Here is a 22962-nt window from a genome sequence, read left to right on the forward strand (position 1 = left end):
AAGCAAACCGTGTTGTTGGTTTTACCCTTTTTATTATTCAGAACGATAGTATTTTCCGAAACAATTAATTACTACAAAAAAGAATCACGCCAAATTATAGCTCTGCCATGAGGTTGTGCAGGGCTACGGGCAGGATGTGGTTGTCCAATGTGGATTATTCATTTGTCCTTGGCAACCTCTCCGGCCAAGCTCTTCAAATGAGTACTGTAAAAATTTAGAAATCTGGTGTCTGGTGTCTGTGTTTTTCCCCAATTGGTCACACTTCCACTGTATCCTGGAATACACCTCACAATTTCCTCTCCTGTGAAGAGTGGGGTAGGTGTTTGCTGACTGCATAGATCAGCGAACAAATCTTATTTGGCAGTGACTCAAACATTATTTGGTGCTCAATTCATTAACAATTTCCCGGTAGAGAAGGTGCAGATTTGCTACTCAGAAAGAGAGGCAGAGCTTACCTGTGATACACTGCTGCTCTCCGCCCCATTCACAGATACCTGTCCACTCTACCGAGCATTTAGCCCAGCGGTCCTCAAACCCCGGTCCAGGGGCCGGTACTGTTCCATGGATCAGTTGCAAAATTCCTCCATAGGATTTCCTTCAAATGAACTGGGAATGGGAAAAACCTTGTCTTTCAACACAAAAACTTTGTTATGATTATGCCCATAAAGGTGCTTTGACTTTGACTATGGAATGCCAAAGGGAACGGAAGATTCTCCGTACGCTGGGAAGAATGGCAACAGAAACATACAGATGGGCCTTCCAGAGAGAGTGCCACAGCTTTGGTGCTTCAACCGGAGGAGGAGGAGGAGGAGGAGGAGGAGGAGGAGGAGGAGGAGGAGGAGGAGGAGGAGGAGGAGGAGGAGAAGAAGAAGAAGGAGAAGAAGAAGAAGAAGAAGAAGAAGAAGAAGAAGAAGAAGAAGAAGAAGAAGAAGAAGAAGAAGAAGAAGAAGAAGAAGAAGAAGAAGAAGAAGAAGAAGAAGAAGAAGAGCAGGGGGCTTGCAAGTTCTCAGTCAACATTCAGCACCTGGATAGCAGACAGAACCCAGCCCTGTGGTGAGTCTTATTACGACTTCAATCCAAATGCATCCAGCTGCGTGCCTGGAGGTGAATCAGTTTGTACCAGTTTTGTTCTTCCTTCCGAGGGCTCTTTTCTGCTTGCTTGCTCGTCCCTGGAGGGCCATCCTTCCGCCACCCTGGCCCTTTCCATGGAACGGAGGCCCTCGGGGACAGCCTCTCCTTGGTGCAGAGGGACCCAAGGTTGAGCTCTCCCTCAGTGGCAAAGACACTCGGAAATGTCAGGGTTGCTGCCAAAGTGTCCATGCTGTCCATGCTCTGTGGAATGTGCCTGCTGTGGGATCACATGGCACCTATTTATAGACCCTCCTCCCTTCGACCAGCGAGCTGGTAACGTGAAGGTCATTAAACCGGCAGTCCCCCCGGGCTGTCCTTTGGTGTTTCATGGGGGGACGGTGAAATCTCCGAAGGACACCCCTCTCAGGTTAGTCTCATGCTTGTTTCTTCAGCGTGTGTGTCTCACCAGCCTTAGTGATCGCTCCGACCCCAAAACTTATTTTTCCCTGTGTACCCAGAGCAATCCGATCCCCTGCCTCTTGTTCCACCCGCAGAGAGCCTGGCCTGTCGTCAGGACCGGCATATCCCATGCAACACCGGAGAAAGACTACGCTTTAAAGCAGGGGGAGTCAACCTGTGGTCCTCCAGATGTTCATGGACTACAATTCAAATGCTGGCAGGGGCTCATGGGAATTGTAGTCCATGACCATCTGGAGGACCACAGGTTGACTACCCCTGCTTTAAAGCACATCTCCAACTAGGGGGAAAGGGAAAGACAGAGAATCTTCCCATCCTTAAAGGAGACATGCCTGCCTTGGTTTGACAAGGAGAGGGCTACGTCCCTTCCCAAAACATATCTAGTGTGAGTTGCCAACTTCTAGGTGGGGCCCAGAGTTCTCCTGGAATTAGTGCTGTCCAGATGACAGAGCTCGGTTCCCCTTGAGGAAATTGCTTTGTTGGGGACTCTCTGACTGCCCTCCCCAGGTTCTACCTGGAAGCCTTAAGGAATTTTCCAATCCAGACCTGGCAACTGTACTTGCAGTGAGAGGTTTATAGGGCTTGTGTGTGACCAGCTTGGCATGGGGCAGGAGAATCCAACATGCTCTCTGCTGTTCATTATTTTTCTAGGCCCTTAACGCGGGCAAGGCTGATCGCAAGGATGTATGAGCAATAGCCGGGGGAGCTTTGGAGGCCAGGCAGGAGCGATGAAGGATTTTCGGGAAATTAGGAAACTCAACACAACTCTGAATTTGTAAAACGTTAGGCCGAATTGAGCATCTCTCGGGAAAAAAGATTTTGTGTTTTGCAGAACCGTATTAGCTCTTGTGGCGCACTGTGAGTTTGTGGCTGGATTTTCCTGTGCGGAATAGGAAAATCTACTTCTAAAGTGCATTGAAAGCGCATTATCCAACAAGTGCGGAATGGGCCTGGTTCTACTGCATAATGTGGATTAAATGCCTCGACCACAATGATTCTAATAAAGCTATATTTTATACTTACAGGGCAAGAGGACCAAAATCACGGACTTTGTTTTCGGGACTGTGGAGCATGGCAGGCTTGGCACGATGTGTTACCAGCTGGTCGCTGCCCTCCCTTCTCACTGTAAACGCCAGGACATTTCAACCATCGGCCGGACAACGCTCCTTTAGAACTTTTCCTGCCTTATGGAGTGAACAGACGGCAAAAGGTACAGAGTAGAAACAAAAAAGAAGTGCCTTTTCCTTTCTGGCAGGGGAAAATTGACTATGCCTTCCCAATGCTGCATTCTGCACACTTTCAATGCACTTGAGAAATCAATTTTCCTGTTTTCACAGGCAAATCCAGCTGCAAAAGCACATCGAAAGTGCATTATCCAAAGTGTGCAGAATGGGCCCAGCTGATCCTACTTAGCTTCTGAGACTGGAACGGGCTAGTTCGGGCTGACCAGGGCAGGGCATACGAGCCGTACTATTTCAGAAAAATGAACGGAGAGCCATATGGAAGAGCAATATAAAAATCTAATAAATAAAATAAATAAATGAACATTATAAACTGTGATGTCTTAGAATCATAGAATCACAGAGTTGGAGGGGACCTCATGGGTCATCTAGTCCAACCCCCTGCACTATCCAGGACATTCACATCCCAATTGCTCATCCACTGTCACCTGCCACCCCCTTAAGCCTTCACAGAATCAGCCTCTCCTTCAGATGGCTATCTAGTCTCTGTTTAAAAGATGGAGAACCCACCACCTCCTGAGGAAGCCTGTTCCACCAAGAAACCGCTCTATCAGGAACTTCTTCCGGATGTTTAGATGGAATTTCTGTTGAATTAATTTCATCCCATTGGTTCTGGTCCGTCCCTCCGGGGCAAGTGAGAACAACTCTGCTCCATCCTCTACATGGCACCCTTTTAAATACTTGAAGATGGTTATCAGATCCCCTCTCAGTCGTCTCTTCTCCAGGCTAAAACAGACCAAGCTCCCCCAACCTTTCTTCATATGTCTTGGTCTCCAAACCCCTCACCATCTTTGTTGCCCTCCACTGGACACGTTAACCTAAGCAGAGTTAACAGTGTTACAAGCCCAGTGAAAGAGGGGGCTTAGAATTGCGCTAAATGCAAGACTGCAAAAATAACCTAAGAGCTAGAGAGCAAAAAAGCTCATACACCTGGGGTGAATGTCATGTTAAGAATGTTGGATCAATTCCATCTTCATAAGCTTCAACCACCGAGGGGCGGGGGGAGTAACCTGTAGACTGTGTCTCTGTCGGCCAACCGCAGACATTGAACAGGTTATCCGCTGCGAATCTCATTTGAATGGTATGGTGCGTAACGAAACATACAGGAGAGAGGCTGCCAAAGCTAACTTCAAAGGGGAAATTTATATCGTCTTATTGGGAAGCCACGCTTTGAGTGTTCTGTTGCCAACCGATACGCCAGCCTCATGGGAAGGGTTTTTTCCATAGCTCTGCTTTGTGGAGGCAAGTGAATCCTTGGGGGGGGGGGCTCTTGTCATCTGCTCAGCCTCAAGAATGAAGCAGGATGTGTAGCTATTCTGATGTATTTCTTCATAAAGATAGGGCTGTGTGTTCTTTGGGGTGTTTTTTTTTTAATATTATTTTTAATTCTGCATCCAAGTACTAGGAAAAAGAAAGATCCCATTTTGCTTTGTTTGTAATCCCTCTGAACGGTCAAGATCTCTTTTCCGCTTGCATTGTTTATTGTTCGGTGATGACTGCTCTGCTAATCCTAGGGGAAGGGCAATGTGCCGGTCAATGAAGTTATTAAGTTCCAGCAAGCCTTGCCTACGCAGTTGGAAGCATGTCCTCACAGCCATAACTAGAGTTGTCAACCTGGAGATCTTCTAGAATGACCTCTGGCCTCCAGTTTGGTGTAGTGGTTAGGAGTGCGGACTTCTAATCTGGCGTGCCAGGTTCGATTCTGCACTCCCCCACATGCAACCAGCTGGGTGACCTTGGGCTCGCCACGGCACTGATAAAACTGTCCTGACCGGGCAGTGATATCAGGGCTCTCTCAGCCTCACCCACCTCACAGGGTGTCTGTTGTGTGTTTTCATAGTTCTGATGCATGAATTGTTCCCTCCAAAAAAAAAATCCTTTCTGTTAAAAACAGATAGAAATTGCCAGCTTTTGAACTGACCTGCCCCCTGGGCCTTTGACAGAGGACAAATAAGCTGCCATCAATCAAGAAGAACTTTTCACAATTGGCTCAGAAAACCAATTTCAAAAGCTACAACGAAATTACCCAAAACAGACCATCTTCAAGTCGGATGGAAAATAACCTGATCCATAAACTCAGTGGAAAGCCTTGCCTTCCAGTTTTCCAAAGGACAGTAGGGAGGGCTCGTTCTGGCGGTCTGTTACAAAGAAGGGACCAATAACCAAAAATCCCCATTACTTCGGCCAAATCTGATCTCACACTTGCACAGGGTTGCTGGGTCCCGCCTGGGGTAGAGGTGGGGCTGCCAGGTCCAGGTTGAGAAACTCCTGGAAATTTAGGGGATGGAGCCTGGTGAGGGCAAAGACCTCAGTGGAGTAAATGCCATACAGGCTTCCATTCAAAGGATCCATTTTCAGGGCAAGTGGTCTCTCCAGTCTGCAGGTGAGCTGCAATTCTGGGGGGTGCCCCACATCGAAGCTGGCATCCCTATGCTTGCCCAGAGGGCACAGAGACCTGTTAGGAGGAGCATCGATTGGCCTCAACTTGGCATTTGAGATTGGCGAGTATCTTGCCCTTTCAGTGTCCAGGCCCCTCGCCAGTTGATAGAATTTGTTTTCTCCAGCTGCTCATACCCCCCCCTGCCCAGCTGTCTTCTTTAGAGCATGTGGCCAGAGCTCAGCCATGGCCCATCTGCCAGTTCAGGTAGCTGGTATTCTGTTGCCAGCGACCCTTTTTAAGGGCCAGTGCCTCTTTCCCACCTGTAGCCGGCCACAGGGGACTAATGCCTTTCCAAAAAGGGGGGGAAAAAGAGCTGCTATTCCCTGTTTCTCATTAGCAGCCAGTTCGCATATCTTGGGAAAGAATGCTGGAACCCATTACCTTTCGAGGTCAGACCCAAGGGTGTGCCTGCAGATTTTTCAAATTATGGTTTGTGGCACAAAACAAGCCTGTTTACTCTTAAGGGAAGCAACATGAAATGATGTGATCAATCCTGTGCTGCAGAGATCCCTCGTTGTAGGAGGTCTCCGGAGTCCGCTCTTAGGGCTGCCCTGCAGTGGTGAAAGGAAAGAGGAGGGAAAGGGCAACTCAAATATTTCAGGACACACTAACAGGAGAGGAGCTTCCTTCTGAAATCTCCTCTTCTGTTAGAGCAGGGCACTGAACCTTAGGAAACCCCTTTCCCCTCTGCTGAACTTGCATCACATAGCCATGGGAGAAATAAAACAGACTCATTGCCAACTGCAAAATTAGAGGGGAACATCGCTGGATTCTGTCTTGTCTCACAACCACTGGGCAGACTCCCCTTCCTTTTTTTAAACCTGAATTTCCAAAAGATTTAAGAGTTGGGCTGCAATTAACAAGTCAATTAGGGCAGACAACCTAGAGTTACACCCGATGGGTTCCCAAGAAGAAGGTGAGGAGGAGGAGGACAATTTTATATGCCACTTTTCTCTACCAGAAGGAGTCTCAAAGTGGCTTACAGTCGCCTTCCCTTTCCTCTCCCCACAACAGACACCCTGTGAGGGAGGTGAGGCTGAGGGAGCCCTGATATTATGAAGAAGAAGAAGAAGAAGAAGAAGAAGAAGAAGAAGAAGAAGAAGAAGAAGAAGAAGAAGAAGAAGAAGAAGAAGAAGAAGAAGAAGAAGAAGAGTTGGTTCTATGTTGCTTTTCTCTTCCCAGAAGGAGTCTCAAAGCAGCTTACAGTCGCCTTCCCTTTCCTCTCCTCACAACAGACACCCTGTGGGGTGGGTGAGATTGAGAGAGCCCTGATATTACTGCTTGGTCAGAACAGCTTTATCAGTGCTGTGGCGAGCCCAAGGTCACCCAGCTGGCTTCGTGTGGAGGAGCAGGGAATCAACCCCAGCTCACCAGATTAGAAACCACTGCTCCTAACCACCACACCATCCTGGCACAACGGCTAGTTCCCAGCATGGATTGAAATGCTCCTGCAGGCGCGCACACATTTTAGGCATTCCGCCGAACAAGAAGCTTTTGAGAGGCGTTCCCACATTCCAGCAGCCTCCTGCTCAACTTCTGTCTCAATTGCATATGACATGGTTCTGTCCCCTTTTTATTCGCAATTTGGAAAAGAAGGAGAAATAGGCATGGAAGCCTACCAGGATGTTAAAATACGGTGGGCTGTAGGAGCTGCTTAATATTTCCTGTCTGCGGGAGGAAAAGACCAAGGGAACTCCAGTTATTCCTCCACAGGAAAGAAGTGAGGGAAGAGGAACTGAAGGAAAGGAGAGAAAGGGGAGGTGAGCCCGTAACTTCCGTTGCTCTTCTTGATCTCAATTACAGCCTCTTAGGCTACTTTTCAAGGGCCTCTTGTGGCGCAGAGTGGTAAGGCAGCTGTCTGAAAGCTTTGACCATGAGGCTGGGAGTTCAATCCCAGCAGCGGGCTCAAGGTTGACTCAGCCTTCCATCCTTTCGAGGTCGGTAAAATGAGTACCCAGCTTGCTGGGGGGTAAACGGTAATGACTGGGGAAGGGAATGGCAAACCACCCCGTATTGAGTCTGCCATGAAAACGCTAGAGGCCGTCACCCCAAGGGTCAGACATGATACCTTGACCTTTACCTTTAGGCTACTTTTCATTTCAATGCTCCCCGTCACGTTGGAAGAAAGAGAAGGCCATCACAGTTGTGCACCACAATTTAAGACTCAATCTGCAACTTTGATTTCCGTTGCCTCCTGCCTTCCCAATTTAGTTGTTGCTTTTGTGTTAAAACAATAACAACAAACAACCCCCCCCCCCAAAAAAACCCACAAGGAAACAACGGCATATTAAATATTGAGTTTACGCTTGCAAAAACAGTAGTTTGGATTTATTTTAGCGCTTTCCAGAAAATGATTGCCCAATCAGATAAAGTAAGCAAAGTAAAAGTCAACTTGTAACAGTTTAATTGCTAAAAAGCTGGGTTTGGAAACATGCATTGGTGGACGTAGTGGAGAAATGTTGGACGGCTCCGTGTATAAACGAACTGATTTCAGGCTGTCAGGGGAGATTACAGCAAATGTCACGTTGACATCCTAATTATACAACAAAAGCGGAGGAAATATCCCATGGCATTTTCTTAAGCATTTGGTGTCCAAATTCTCAGAGATTACGAGTAGACAAGGGTATCTGAAAAAGACTCGACCTAGGAAATGTATGAAAAAGGGCAACCACGGTTATAAGTGGGAGACAGTCCTTTTTCTAGAAAGGAAGGTAGGAGAGGGGGGCTTTTATGTAGACAAGAAGAAACAAGATTGGGCAGGGATGACGTTTTAGAACTTGGCTGAAACACATTTAGCTCAATATTCTCTCATATTTCTGTCTAGGATCCATATTGTGTTGAAATCTCTCTGTGCCTCTGTTTTTACTGATTTCCTCTCCAACGTTGTCTCTCCGAGCAAGGGACAGTTTTGCTCCCTGCCTGTTTACTTCCCGAAAAGAACAACTGGGGGCTCATGAACGTGTGGGTTCATGAACTGTAGGTTGAAAAATGTACTGTTTTTGCAATGCAAAGCTCTCATCCGTCGCCCTGTCGTTCCACCTTGGGCAGCAGGCCTCACATGCTCCGTAAGGCTCCTTGGACTCATCTCATGAGAACTTGGAGACCATTTTGGTGATCTTAGCAACACCATCAGACAGCAAAACATCCACTTGGTGTTCTGTCCCTCACCTTAATGGGAAAGCCAGTTCCCTCACCAGGCATCTGGACCACACCTGAATTGCTCTATCATCGCTCAAGCAGATGGAATGTGCAAGATCTGCAGTGTGCATGACTGAGCACCGTGTGAAGAGTGTCCTGCAGGGGGCATCAGAGGATATGTGTATTTAGCATAGTTAGATTAGAAACTTCCTGGCAGTTTCCAAACAATCTCCTGGCTGGCTCCTTTGGGGGCCCCTGTTCCTCTGAGACAGAACAAGTTAGCTAAAGAATGTTGTTTCTCTTCTAAATAAAACTGTTTTATTCTGTTTAGCAGCTCTTTGCATATTTAAACTCTGCTAACACAGGCTGCTATGGGAAACATTATTGACAGTGATACCCCCTAACCCCCACTATGACTGTGTTCCCCTTCTTATGTCACCCCAGTGGCTGCTTGTGTGGCTTAGTGGAAGAAACAGGTCTATTCACTCCATAATGTGCGCTTTCTCTCTAAAGTGGCACACTAGTTTTTCTTGGTGTTCCCATCCATAGACCTCTCAATGTGTGTGTTTGTGGGGAGGGAAGCTGCAATCCTAGGCAGAATTACATGTGCTAAAACTCACTAAAAACCCTTGTGCTCCATGTTTACAGAGGCAGCATGGGGAAGGAGGCATATATCTTCCATTGAACGGTGAGGGAGAAGAGTGTCATCTCACCGCCTAACTGTGGCGCCATTTTGACAGCTGTGCAAATTTATCCGGGCTGGCGGGGAACGTCGCCCACCGGACGCTGACAGTTTTGTTTCTTGGAGGGCCTACTTAAGATTTGAAGAGTGCGAAGGCCCTTCAGGGGAGCTACTGTGGCTATGTTTCTTTCCACTGTTCTGTATTCTGAAAACTGCTCCTTATCAGCATTCTCCTCATATTAGAGGGCTGAATTGTGACTGGTAACAGCATCAGGCTTCAGGTTGTTGCTAGAGGAAATTATACGGTGACAGAATATATTATGCTATAACTGTACAGCGCAGTTCTCTGCATGAGCTTGGGCTACCCTTTCTCACCTCTTTTCATGATGAACTTCAAGAACTTTTAAAGAAGCCCTCCCCCTTGTACCAGAGGCTCCTGTCCTCAAGCCTGCCACAAACTCCAGAGTCCCGCCCCAGCAGGCCATCAACAGAATTCAGTGTGTCCCCCCCCCCCGTTCTCTTATTGGGGGTTTCTCAACAGGAAAGAGATTTTAGAAATGTCCAGGTACCAGCAATTGCTGAAAGTCTCTGGAGATAATTTGGGGTCAGAGATTCGTGGGGAAGCGTCTGACACTCCCTGGAAATATTTCCACTCCTTCCCCAGTGACATCTGTGTAGCAGAGGACCAAAAGCACCACCTCCATATCCACAGGAGCACAAACACCCAACATCTGTCCTCCATTCTCCACCTGTACCTGCAAAGAGTGTACCTCCCTTTGCTGCTGTTGGATGAAGGAGTCATGGGTAGTGGGAGGAGGAAGAGGTCCACAGCCTCTCAGTGGGGACAAGCAGAGGGGGATCAGGAGGTCCCTTCAAGAAAGGCTCCCCACGCTTTGGGTGCCATGGTTGAGACCCCAAGGCACACCACCCTTCAGGAAGCCATGCCCTTGAAGATACCAACAATGCCACCCAAAAAGGCTAGGGGGCGCTCAGGAGCACTCATTCGCCTCATTAGGGAGACCCTTCCTGAACCAATCTCTGTAGTCTGATGAGTTGGGATTCCAGTGGATCCCAAGACCCCACCTGCAAGCTGGCATCCCTAATATGATGTGTGCGTTTCCAAATAAATGTTTATCTTTCTTCCTCGTCACATTTCTTAAATGCCGATTTCCCAAAACTGACTCATCATTCCTTGCTCACCAGGTGCAAGTGGCCCCTGAAAAATGCTCACTGAAAGAGCAATTCCAGTAATAATTGTACGGGGTTTGTATGATCAAATTCCATGAAGAACTACATGTAAAGATACCCCTTTCTCCTGGTCTGTATCATGACTGTTTTCTATTGTTACAAAAAACTGCAGTTAGCTCAAGCCAAAGAAAAAGGGAGGTGGTGGTGTTCTTCTTCACACTGCGGTCTGTTTGGGGGTTTTTCCACCTCAAAAGTTCTGCGGAGATGAGTCCGACACGTCATCGCTTTTGGCCTATCCCGTACCTTTTCCCAGAGTAAACAGCATGAAAAACTTGTGTAAGAGTCATCCCAGCCAAGCCCTTTTATAAACCAAGCTTTAATTTGTTATTCTTCTGGCATCCGCCGACGTGTTTGTGTGACCGTGTGGGTTGGCTGTGGAACTAAGCTCTGTAAAATCCTTTGATGGCAGAATGTTTCATCTGGCCATTTTCTGTGTCACTTACAAAATGCTCACACACCCCAACTCGTGTGTGTAGCTACATGGATCCAGTCACTGGAATGCTTTGGTGCAAGTGAAGGAGAACATGTAAGAATGTTGTGGTTAAGAGTGCCCGCTTCTAATCTGGAGAGCTGGGTTTGATTCCCCGCTCCTCCTCCACATGCAGCCAGCTGAATGATCTTGGGCTAGTCACAGTCGTGTTAGAGCCATTCTCACAGAGCAATTCTGTCAGAGCTCTCTCAGCCCCACTGATCTAACAGGGTTTATTTCCTGCTGCTCGTCTCCTCTACAGCCAAAGCAAGTAGGGGAGGGGGGAATGGAGGCTGCTTGTTTATTTTTCTTTTCCTAAACGAGTGAGGGGGGAGGGACGAGGGGAAATGACAATCTGAAATGCAAATCTCAGTGCATAGAAGTGTGGGCTTTTGGACACGAGTACGGTCGCTTAAAAAATGAGGACGAAAATAAATCTTGCAAGGGAATGGCAACCAGGAACCTTTGAACTGATGCGCTGACCAATCAGCGACAGCCTAGTGCGCTATGTCAACATCACCACTGGAGGTGCAGAGGAGGGGGAGGAAGTTCATCTGGCAAAATGAAGAGATCTACATTTCATACTTGGGCTTTCCGAGTGGTTTTCTCAAATGTAGTGAGTTATATCCGCTCCCGGATATCACGGGGGGAAGGTAGTGTCACTGCGGATCAATTATAGACATTGCAGAGGGAAAATTTAAAGTGCTAAGCATCAGAATGGAAATCAAGTAAGGTGCAGATGAGTTTCTTAAGTTCAGGATCACTGGGGATAAAAAGCAAAGTGCAGATTCTGCCCTTGTCTCTTTTTTTTCTAGAAAATATTTAATCTGAGAATTTTCATGACTGCATAGACAAATGGTTAATTGGCTGCTTTGGCAAGCCTTCAGGTGACATCAACACTTACTGTACCAATCCCCACCTCCATTTCAGACCTATTTGCATGCCTGGCAAATAAAGAACTTTACTCTAAGAGAAGCAGGTTAGACCACCATGCTTTATGAACTTTGAAAAATGTCTGAAAATCAATTCAGAGGTGAACAAAAATCGCCATAACTTGCTGTTTTAAAGAATAATTACATGGCCGTGCATGAGTCGGAACTGGGAAATCAAAAACAAGAGGGGAGGGTTCATAGGGAAGGGGAGCAGGTGCCCAAGAATTAAAAAATTGGGGCAAGGCTGATTGAAAAGGAAAATTAGAGATTAAACTAAAGTAACAGGACAAGTAGGGCTTCCTGGCCTCTTGGAGAGGACCATTGATGAAATACTCTGTAACTTTCCAACATGCTGTATCAATGGTAAACATTATTACTTTGACTCTTTCTTTTGTCTATTTTCATTTGTTTTAGGAATTCGCTACAAGGATCTCGTTGTTGGTGTTCCCAAGGAAATATACAAAAATGAGAAGAGAGTTGCTCTTTCTCCTGCTGGAGTCCAAGCTTTGGTTAAGCAAGGCTTTCGCGTACAGGTGGAGCACGGCGCGGGTGAGGAGTCGAAGTTCTCTGATGAGCAGTACGAAGTGGCTGGAGCCAAGCTTGGGGAGCTGAAATCTGTGTTCGGATCTGATATTGTTTTAAAGGTACCTTTGCGAAAGAATACTGCGCAGAATTCCTCTGTGTTCACAAGAACACGGCAGAACACTTAAACATCAAAGAGATAATAGCAACCAGCTCAGCTTAGAGGGTTTCAAGAGGGGATCAAACTGATTCATGGAGGATTCGTCCATGGATGAATCGGGGCTTCCCTTTCAGAAACAATGTACCTCTGAATACTCACTGCAAGAGGGCAATCTCGGGGGCAGATCGCGAGCTCTGTGCCATCTTGCAGGTTTTCTAGGGAGATTGTATTGGCCTCTATGGGAAAACAGGATGCAGGCCTTTGGTCTCAGTCATCAGGATTCATCCCGTTCATAGTAAGACCGTTTATGCACTGGAGGTTTCCTGCCGGGCTGCAGGCTGGAGTTTTAGTCATGGCAGGCTGCCCCACCTTTTCCTGTACTCCTATGGGGGAGCATTTGGCCCGGTGCACCTCATCCGCCCCTTATTTGTGTTCCTGCATGGAAGCAGGGGCAGTGAAGTTCCCAGTGCATAAACGGTCTAAGAGCTATGCAGTGTTGCCCAAAGCATGTTTACTCAGAAGCATGTCTTGTTAAAATCAAGTGAGTCTTGATTTTAAGATGAGTGAATGAAGCACAATCCCTCCTTTAACACCAATGGGTTGTAAAATCTAGGTTAGATGGTGCAAAATGATACAGATTTTCAAAATTGCATCATGTTCTGCATTACTTCTTGTATTTCTAAACACACTTCCCATATTTCGAAAAAATTGACCTTTATCAGTCACAATGGAAATATGCCATAGGTAATTTAACTTTTATGTGCCACAGTGTTTCTGTAAATACATGAGCATCATGATTTCAAAGTTCTGGAGCACAGAACCTAATGGGACGGTGTGTTTCCCCAAAGATTTGCAAGAGGCAGTCATCAACAGGATGGACAATTCTCTGACAACTTCTGTTCTTTGTTAAGAAAACTGTGCTGGAAAAAAAAAAGGAGATCTAACCTTCCTCCAAAATATTCACTTGAAAAATGAAGTGGTACATTTCAGGAACAATCCTTAGCCTCCACAGTTAAAAGACCCAGGTAGAAGATGATGTGAAAGAATTCTGCCTTAGAGACCACCTGTGTAGGCAATACTTGGATGGACCAAGGTTCTGATTCAGTATAAGGCAGCTTCATGTGTCCAATGTTCTGAGTCAGAACACTGGCGTGACAAGGTCAGTATTGTCCACTCTGACTGGCAGAGACTCTCTAAGGTTGCAGGTTGAGGTTTACAGGTCAAGTCACCGAGCCAGTCCAGGGAAGAGCTCTTCCACAATGCCCATAACCTGCATCTTTTAACTGCAGGTGCTGGGAAAGGAACCTGGGACATTCTGCATGCCAAGCAGATGTTCGGCAACTAAGCCATGGTCTCCCACCATTTCGCCAAGGGATCTGATGTTTGGGTAGGCTAATGCCTAAGGAAGACAGGCAGGCAATTTGCCCTTTGACTCCAAGTAGACGATGCTAAGCCTGTATGACTTACAGTGTAGTCCTAAACAGAGATTCCGTTAACTGGGCTTAAGGGGAGAATAAGAAGAAGAAGAAGAAGAAGAGTTGGTTCTTATATGCCGCTTTTCCCTACCCGAAGGAGGCTCAAAGCGGCTTACAGTCGCCTTCACATTCCTCTCCCCACAACAGACACCCTGTGGGGTGGGTGAGGCTGAGAGAGCCCTGATATCACTGCCCGGTCAGAACAGTTTTATCAGTGCCGTGGCGAGCCCAAGGTCACCCAGCTGGCTGCATGTGGGGGAGCGCAGAATCGAACCCGGCTCGCCAGATTAGAAGTCCGCACTCCTAACCACTACACCAAACTGGCTCTCTTCTTAGGACTGCACTGTTAGTTATCAGGCAGCTTTCTGTATTCTGTACGGTTTTCTCAAGTCTGGTGTTTTGCCTAATCAATGTTAGACAATCTGCTTCTCTTCCTATGCTTGGTGAAGGAAGCAAAAATCATATTTCAGTAATACTTACAATTTCCCCTTTAACTAGCATGCCTGCCCTTCCCGTTATATACGAGTTATTCTCATATCCTCCCCATCGCTCTAAAGGAACTTAAAGGATTTATTTTCTCTTTTTAAAGAGCCATATCTGGTTCAGTATGGAGCCATATTTTTCTCTAAAGCTGCAGCCTGCCCAGGCTTCATGTGGGATTACATCTAAATAACGAGGAAGAAGAGAATTTGGTTTCCATGGAGCAATAAAATGCCGTGTTTGGTTTCTCCAATAAGGTCAGAGCTCCAGTCTTCAATGAAGCGTTGGGAGTACATGAGGCGACCCTGCTGAAAGAGAGGGCGATGCTTGTCAGCTTCATCTATCCAGCACAGAATCCAGATCTCCTGGACAAACTGGCGCAGCGCAAAGCCACTGTCCTGGCAATGGACCAAGTTCCACGCGTCACCATCGCTCAAGGATATGATGCCTTAAGTTCAATGGCCAACATTGCAGGGTGAGAATCCACAATGTGACCTCTGTTTACCCTTGTTGCTTTGGTAAGGATTCTTTGAGAAATGTGTTTCTTCGCGCTCCTGTCCACACGCCCCTCGATGGGCTTCTATTTTGCAACAGCACGAGTCTAAGAGAAGCCACCAGTTAGTTAACTAAATACAGATGCCTTTTTTTTGGTGTGATATTGTAGTACTTTGGGACCAAAACAACCGTCTTCAGAGCTAAGACATGCATTGCCAGAGCGGAGGAGGTATATTTTACTACCAGTCTGCTCTTGTTGAACCTGTGGCCACTTTGGGAATTTTGAGAACATTAATGGCCACCACAACAAAATGGCTGCCAAAGGATGGCGGTGGGACGAATTGCAAAATGGCTGCCAAAGGGGATTAGTCCAGTCACTCTCAACACTAAAAGATTCTACAAAATATTTAGTAATCTTTAAGCCATGCGTCTGCCTATGATGTAGGCAGCTGCTACAGAATGGTTGCTCCCTGCAGACACAGTGGAGATGCCATGCTTCCAGGTTCTTCTGAAGCATCCCCTACTTCACAAAAATGAAGGAAAGCCAGCACTGGGTTTATGTTTTGGGCAACAGATGGCGTGCAGAAAAAGCGCTAGCTGACATGTTTGTGGGTACCAATGCACCCAACTGGAGACCACTAGGCTAGTCCTTTGTACTCTAAAAGATCTGAAGGCAGGGATTCCCAACCAGGGTTCTGGGGAGCCCTGGGGTAACTCAAGAGCACCCCATGGGTTACACAACCTTTCCCAGAAGTTCAGATGCCCCCTGACATGACTAAACATCACTGGAGCCCACTTCCCCTGTGGCTCTATAGGCCTAGTCTCTCTCCAAAATGGAAACGGTACATGATTTATCAATGGATTGGCCGGCTCCTGCATCTTAATTCTGGAGGGGCATGGATTGGCTGGCTCCTGCATCTTAATTCTGGAGGGGCATGGATTGGCTGGCTCCTGCATCTTAATTCTGCAGGGGCATGGATTGGTTGGCTCCTGCATCTTAATTCTGGAGGGGCATGGATTGGCTGGCTCCTGCATCTTAATTCTGCAGGGGCATGGATTGGTTGGCTCCTGCATCTTAATTCTGGAGGGGCATGGATTGGCTGGCTCCTGCATCTTAATTCTGCAGGGGCACGGATTGGCCGGCTCCTGCATCTTAATTCTGGAGGGGCATGGATTGGCTGGCTCCTGCATCTTAATTCTGCAGGGGCACGGATTGGTTGGCTCCTGCATCTTAATTCTGGAGGGGCATGGATTGGCTGGCTCCTGAATCTTAATTCTGCAGGGGCATGGATTGGCTGGCTCCTGCATCTTAATTCTGGAGGGGCATGGATTGGCCGGCTGCTGCATCTTAATTCTGCAGGGGCATGGATTGGCCGGCTCCTGCATCTTAATTCTGCAGGGGCACGGATTGGCTGGCTCCTGCATCTTAATTCTGCAGGGGCACGGATTGGTTGGCTCCTGCATCTTAATTCTGGAGGGGCATGGCATCACTTCTGGACTTCTTTGAAGCCTGAAAAATATTTCTGGGGTTCTTCCAGGGTCAAAAGGTGGAAAAAGGCTGTCCTAAGGGAATGAGGCAAGAATTTGGGGAAATGGACTAAATGGGGTTTTCAGAAAGCTAGACAGGCTGTGTGATAGATATGAAGATTCTTTTATGACTGTAGCACCATAGCAAGAGAGAGAGAGTAACGTCCTCTCAGATACACAACCCCAAAGACGCAAGTGCCAGAATTGGCAAGCCTGACTTGGTATCTTGACCAAAGAGATTTGGATGGATATGAAGTGGAATGAATTCTAAACTATTTCAAGATGCGGTCTCTGAACATAATTGGTCTAGCATTTAAACAAGTTTTGGTGTTGTTGTTGCCGTTTTTGTTATTTTTTTTAAACCCGCAACTTTGAAATCATTTCCAAATGTGGATTGATTTAAAATGTGTTTATCCATGAATGACAGTGACTGCCCCCAAAGTCATTTTGGCTCATGACATAGGCCATGTGATATTGAGGTTTCATTCTTCCACATACTCATTTGGAAGTAAGTCCCATTAAAATCAGTTCTTTTGAGTAACGGGGGTTTGAATTTTGCTGAATCTTTGTTGGTCTTAAAGGTGCCACTAGACTCCAAAGACAGTTTATATCAATTTACACAAGACCATCAGTTGACTAGGCTCCCTTCCCAATCCCCAGGGCTCTGTTTCTGGTGCATTTGTGTCAAAATAAGGGCTCCTACAATAACTAGGGTTGTTACTGTCTTTCAGTAAAGTTATAGTCATTAGGATTAGGTTCAAATGCTTTAGGATGCTTTGGGCTGATCCTGCGTTGAGCAGAGGGTTGGACTAGATGGCCTGTATGGGCCCTTCCAACTCTATGATTCTATGATTCTATGATTCTATGATTCTATGATTCTGTGATCCTATGATTCTATGATTCTGTGATTCTGTGATTCTGTGCTTCTATGATTCTATGATTCAAATCGAAGACTCATAAAATGGCAGTCACTTATTCTAGACCTGATGGATTGGATCACATTGTCCTGGAATAGCAACCTCTTGATTTTTTTTTTAAGCAGATGATTTTGCCACCTCAACAATTAGAATAATAATAATGAGTTGATTTTTATACCCTGCTTTTCACTACTCAAAGGAGTCTTCCCTTCCTCTCCTCACAACAGACACCTTTGGCATAGGTGGGGCTGAGAGAGCTCTGAAAGCTTTGAGACTAGCCCAAAGTCACCTAGCTGGCTGCCTGTGGAGGAATGGGGAATCAAGCTCAGTTCTCCAAATGAGAGGCCATTGATCTTAAACTCTACACCGGGGGTAGTCAACCTGTGGTCCTCCAGATGTCCATGGACTACAATTCCCATGAGCCCCTGCCAGCATTTGCTGGAAGGATGGAAGGCTGAGTCGACTGAGCCGGCTGCTGGGATCGAACTCCCAGCCTCATGGGCAGAGCTTCAGACAGCATGTTGGCTGCCTTACCACCCTGTGCCACAAGAGGCTTATGCCATGGGGGTACTGAAGTGCAACAGTGTGCTGTCCTGGGACCAAGGAGAAAGCACTTAACCTTGGTGCCAGAGGAGAGCCACAGAGCTTTTTAGTTTGGTGTCATCCCATGATACGAAATCATGCCCACATTGCTTTCCAGTTGTCCCCATGCGCTTCCACAGCTGTCCGTGAGTCCCACTGCCTCAGTAACATGATTTTGCAGACAAGAGTTAGTGCAGGCACAGCTGTAATGATTCCCCCAGAATATAAAACGGGGAATCCCTTGCTAATCAGTGATTGTGTAAACCTTGCACGAAGTGAAAAAAATAAGGCAAACAGTGTCCTGCCTTTCAAAAGAATATTTATGTTGGGAATATTTGGGTAGCATCCATGGCTGTGGATTTCTTTAGCATCTTTGCAGCATTGTATCCCTCTTCCTCCCCCCCCCTCCCCGCCCCGTCTGCTTAAAAAAACAACATTTAAACTTCGTGTTCTGTGTTCAAAGAACTGGAACGAACCCAGCATAAAAGCTGCCAAGCCAATCCAATCAGCCTCAGATATGGCTTTATTTATCAGGCTGGCCTGATCCCTCAATTAAAGGAGGAGAAAGAGTTTCATGTTCTTCCCACTCTCCCCATTTTCTCTCTGGCATGTTTGAATCTCATTACTGGAACTGGAAAAGAGGCACTCAGTCCATCCTGCGATATCCTGAATCATTTCTGTGATTCTCCACTAAGCTTACGATAATAGAAACTACGATTCAGTACTTCCTCGCAAATAAGGTTAAGCTTCTTCAAGGTGAGGCCTGGAGTTGCCCTGGAATTATGACTGTCCTCCAGGCTATAGAGATTAGAATAATAGAATCACAGAATAATAGAGTTGTAAGGGACCTCATGGGTCATCTAGTCCAACCCCCTGCACTATGCAGGACACTCACATCCCTATCGCTCATCTACTGTCACCTGCCACCCCCTTGAACCTTCAGAAAATCAGCCTCTCCATCAGATGGCTCTCCAGCCTCTGTTTAAACATTTCCAAAGATGGAGAACCCACCACCTCCTGAGGAAGCCTGTTCCACTGAGAAACCGCTCAGTTCCCCTGGAGGAACTTCAGAGAGCGGACTCTATGGTATATCATAGAGTTTAGGAGAAACAGAAGGCTTGGAGTGGCATCATGTCCCTGCTGAGCTGTCTATTCTTATCATGCACACTGTCCCCTCAGTCTCCAAAAATTTCCCAAGTGGGAGTTGGCAAACATAATCACAAGCCCAATAGTTGTTTCTGCACAGTTACTGAAGCCCAAAGGACTGAAAATCCTAGCTGAACTTTGTTAGTTTGACACCACTGGCATTATTCAGCTGGCTGTTAAAAATCCAGCAATACCCTCAAACCTTGAACTGATAAAATAGGAATGGGATATGTTCAGAGTTACCTGAGAACATAGATTGCAGTCCTCAGAACCGTGTTCTAGAATAAAAACTTTTTAGACTTTAATATACAACTAGATGTTTTTTTTATAAGCCAGTCAGGAGGAACAAAAAGACTTCAATGTAATGTAGTGATCAAATGTAATGATCAAATATCCAGGGATCAAACACATTCACCATTGCTCCAGAGCCTGTTTGTCCTAATGTTATTTCCATATTTTGGATGGGATTCATGTATGATCTGTGAGTCCAAATAAAAAGCAGAAGAAGAAGAGCTGGTTTTTATATGCTGCTTTTCACTACCAGGAGTCTAAAAGCAGCTTACAGTCGCCTTCCCTTTCCTCTGCCCACAACAGACACCCTGTGAGGGAGGTGAGTCTGAGAAAGCCCTGATATTGCTGCTCTGTGAGACCAGCACTGTCACGGCTGTGATGAGCCCAAGGTCACCCACTTGACTGCATGTGGAGGAGAAGCGGGGAATCAAACCTGGCTCGCCAGATTAGAAGACGCTGCTCTTAACCACTAGACCAAAGACTGGTTTTGAAGGTGGAAATTACCATCAGCCATGAGTTAGATGCAACGTAGTGACTGACACTTTGATTGTGTTGCTTACCCAGCACTGGCGAAGTGATTGGGATGCTTTAGGATGCTTTGGGCTGATCCTGCGTTGAGCAGGGGGTTGGACTAGATGGCCTGTATGGCCCCTTCCAACTCTACGATTCTATGAATCTATGACTAGATGGCCTGTGTGGCCCCTTCCAACTCTATGATTCTAGGATTCTATGAGTGAGAGAGGCACACTTTCCATAGACGCATTGGGAGTGGTTGTCACCACTGCTGATTTTGTTATTTTTCGTTCAACCTTGTTTTTTGGTCATTGGGGGACAATAGGGTCCTCTTATTAGGTTTTACTGGTGCAAGCAGTGTGGACCAGTTTAACAGGCCCGTGGAGTCAGTTTGACAAAAAGTACCCCAAAAACCAGAAGGAAGACTTTCCCCCTGAGCTGCCCCCCATTCTTAAAATCAGCCGAGGTTAATAGGGCTGCAATGAACACTTCATTCTCTACCTTATGCTGCATCCTTGCTATGACTGCCCCACCCCTACAATGATCTTCTGTTGAGGCACTTGAAAGCATGTTATAAGCATCGCTATGAATTGTTATGACAGCTGAATGTGCTTTTTCACTTAGTCAATTTATTTGCTGGAGTGGCAATACGGCAGTTGTTTGTTTTCTTGGGTTGCCTATTAATTCCTCCCTTTGATGGCTTTCCGTATGTTTGTAGCAATCTATTCCTGCTTCATGCTGATGAGCCAATATATACCTCTTGGCTTTCTTTCTCTCCCCGCCCCCACTCCTTCTAGGTACAAAGCTGTCGTCCTAGCAGCCAATCATTTTGGAAGATTTTTCACTGGGCAAATCACTGCAGCTGGAAAGGTTCCCCCAGCCAAGGTATGTCCTACACCATGGCTTCCCTTGCAGTGAATGTTTAAGCAACATTAATGTCCCTCTGACATGAGTCATCTCATGTCCATTGAGGTGAGTGGCATCTTGAGGCAATGAATTGCACAGTCAGCAGCACATATACTAAAACTGGAATGAGAGAAGATTTGCAAGGATGGCACATTCCTTGGCGTGATGAATTACGCTCCTAAATAGTGCTACATCAGTCATTTTCCCCTTCTTTCTAGATCCTGGTTATCGGAGGGGGTGTAGCAGGCTTGGCTGCAGCTGGAGCTGCCAAAGCGATGGGAGCCATTGTCCGAGGATTTGACACCAGGTTTGTTAACTATTTTGCTGCACCAACTGAGCCCACACCCATTTACAACCCACACGGTGTCTAAACCCATGTACAAACTAATCAAGGGTTGGAATCCCCAGTCTGGGGGGCCAGGTCTTTAAGCATCACGAGTACCATCAGTCAGATATACACCTACAGGTTCCCCACTGGGACCTTGGTTCCCAAGTATATGGGGCTTAACTTGGATCAGGACCATGGCACGAGGGTGCTCATGCCTCCCCTATTTCAATCCCACTTCTGCCACCAGTAGAAATTAATTGAGAGTTAGGCAGGAGGAACGAGGGAAATATTTTGTTCATAAAGCTGTTTGAAACTTCTGAACTTTCTGTCTCTGCCTAGCAGTTTTCTGTAGCTGTGCTCCTACTCTATATGTTTCCACATCCTTAAGTTATTCTTCCATCTTCTTTCATAACTCAGTCAGCTGATGTAAACCTGGACTGTTTTTCTAACCCAAAGCAGCCCCCAGGAAGTACCCGCATGTTGTGTTATCGCATTACCAAGAAGACCGCCATTTTGTCATTGTGGGAAAAGTGCCTTTCCTTCCTCCGCCATTTTGTGCACTCCCACATGCAACCTGAAGCGCTCCGTGACTCACTCACCTCTCCACAAGCTTCTGTTGCAGCCCCTCTTTTAAATTTTGTTTTGTTTTTATTGAATGATTGCACTATAACACAATCCCAAAATGACCACCCCAAAATCCCCTTCCCTGCCCTGTTCTCCTTGAGCCTAATAAAACTCAGTGGCTTCCCAGAATTTTATAAAGCAAAAAAGCAACATCACGCCAAGTTTTAGTAAAAGAGTAATGCTGATGTGTTCACTATTATTTACAGAATGCATTCATCAACCAGCTATTATTCCACATTCTGGAAACATGCCCTAAAGGGGTCATAGTATAGCTTTCGGGGAAATGACACTTTGGTTTTGGAGTGGACATAAATTACTGTTTCCTAAGAATGCCGCAATGACCTTCTGAATAAACCATGGTCTTTATGTCCATCATTTTTCAAAACAAGGTTCCTGTATCTTTACTCATCATTTTTTTAAAAAACTGGAAATGACGGACAGACTAAATATTTGGGGAGATATGAGAAAGGGCCTGCTGTTATGTTACTGAGCTAGTATGCAGTTATCGATTTATTTTAAAAAGCACACCAAAAACAAGAGGATACACAGAAATATTCAAGAATACGAGCTAAAGAGTAAACAACCAATCCATGTTTATAGACAGCGCAATACAACTGATGCTTTTGACAGAAACTCAGAGACTAAGGCAGGTTCAGTTCTGACTTCTTTATTACCAGTTTTCCAAATTCTAGGTTATCCGGATTGTAGAGCTTGTTTTGAATGACAACATTCAGATTCCAATAGTAATATCCAAGTATGTAACAACTGAGTTTCTTAAAGGATTTATAACCCAATAACAATATTCAAGTACATAACTAGTGTTTCCTAAAGCAGGGGTAGTCAACCTGTGGTCCTCCAGATGTTCGTGGACTACAATTCCCATGAGCCCCTGCCAGCAAATGCCCTAAAGGGGTTTTTGGAATGTGCTTTTGATATATTATAACCCAATAATAAGAAAATATTTGAGGCTCTGTTAGTCAGCAATTATAAATCCTTTAGGACAGGGGTAGTCAACCTGTGGTCCTCCAGATGTTCATGGACTACAATTCCCATGAGCCCCGGCCAGCAAATGCTGGCAGGGGCTCATGGGAATTATAGTCCATGGACATCTGGAGGACCATAGGTTGACTAGCCCTGCCCTAGAGTCCCCCCTCCAAAGCAGCCATTTTCTCCAGGGGAACTGATCTCTATAATCAGAAGATGAACTGTAATCCCGGGGGATCCCCAGGTCCCACCTGGAGGCTGGCATCCCTCGTACTGGATGAAAGTCTGGAGGGCAGAAGCCCTCCAAATGTGTT

General features: G+C 46.2%; 1 protein-coding gene across 2 annotated transcripts in view; it reads left to right on the forward strand.

Annotated features, from left to right (window-relative positions):
* LOC143827639 (NAD(P) transhydrogenase, mitochondrial-like) overlaps positions 1–22962 on the forward strand; it is a 67778-nt gene that overhangs the window by 9899 nt on the left and 34917 nt on the right. The window contains exons 1-6 of one of the 2 annotated variants that reach the window (XM_077317355.1): positions 1281–1498; positions 2574–2758; positions 12113–12342; positions 14593–14810; positions 20604–20691; positions 20931–21019. In XM_077317355.1, coding sequence (XP_077173470.1) covers positions 1293–1498; positions 2574–2758; positions 12113–12342; positions 14593–14810; positions 20604–20691; positions 20931–21019 — 1016 coding nt within the window. In that variant the 5' untranslated portion in view covers positions 1281–1292. Of the gene's footprint in view, positions 1–1280; positions 1499–2573; positions 2759–12112; positions 12343–14592; positions 14811–20603; positions 20692–20930; positions 21020–22962 lie in introns of those variants that run through there. The other variant, XM_077317356.1, reaches the window with a different exon arrangement.

Source organism: Paroedura picta, chromosome 18 (assembly GCF_049243985.1).
Source record: "Paroedura picta isolate Pp20150507F chromosome 18, Ppicta_v3.0, whole genome shotgun sequence".
Classification (NCBI taxonomy): domain Eukaryota; kingdom Metazoa; phylum Chordata; class Lepidosauria; order Squamata; family Gekkonidae; genus Paroedura; species Paroedura picta.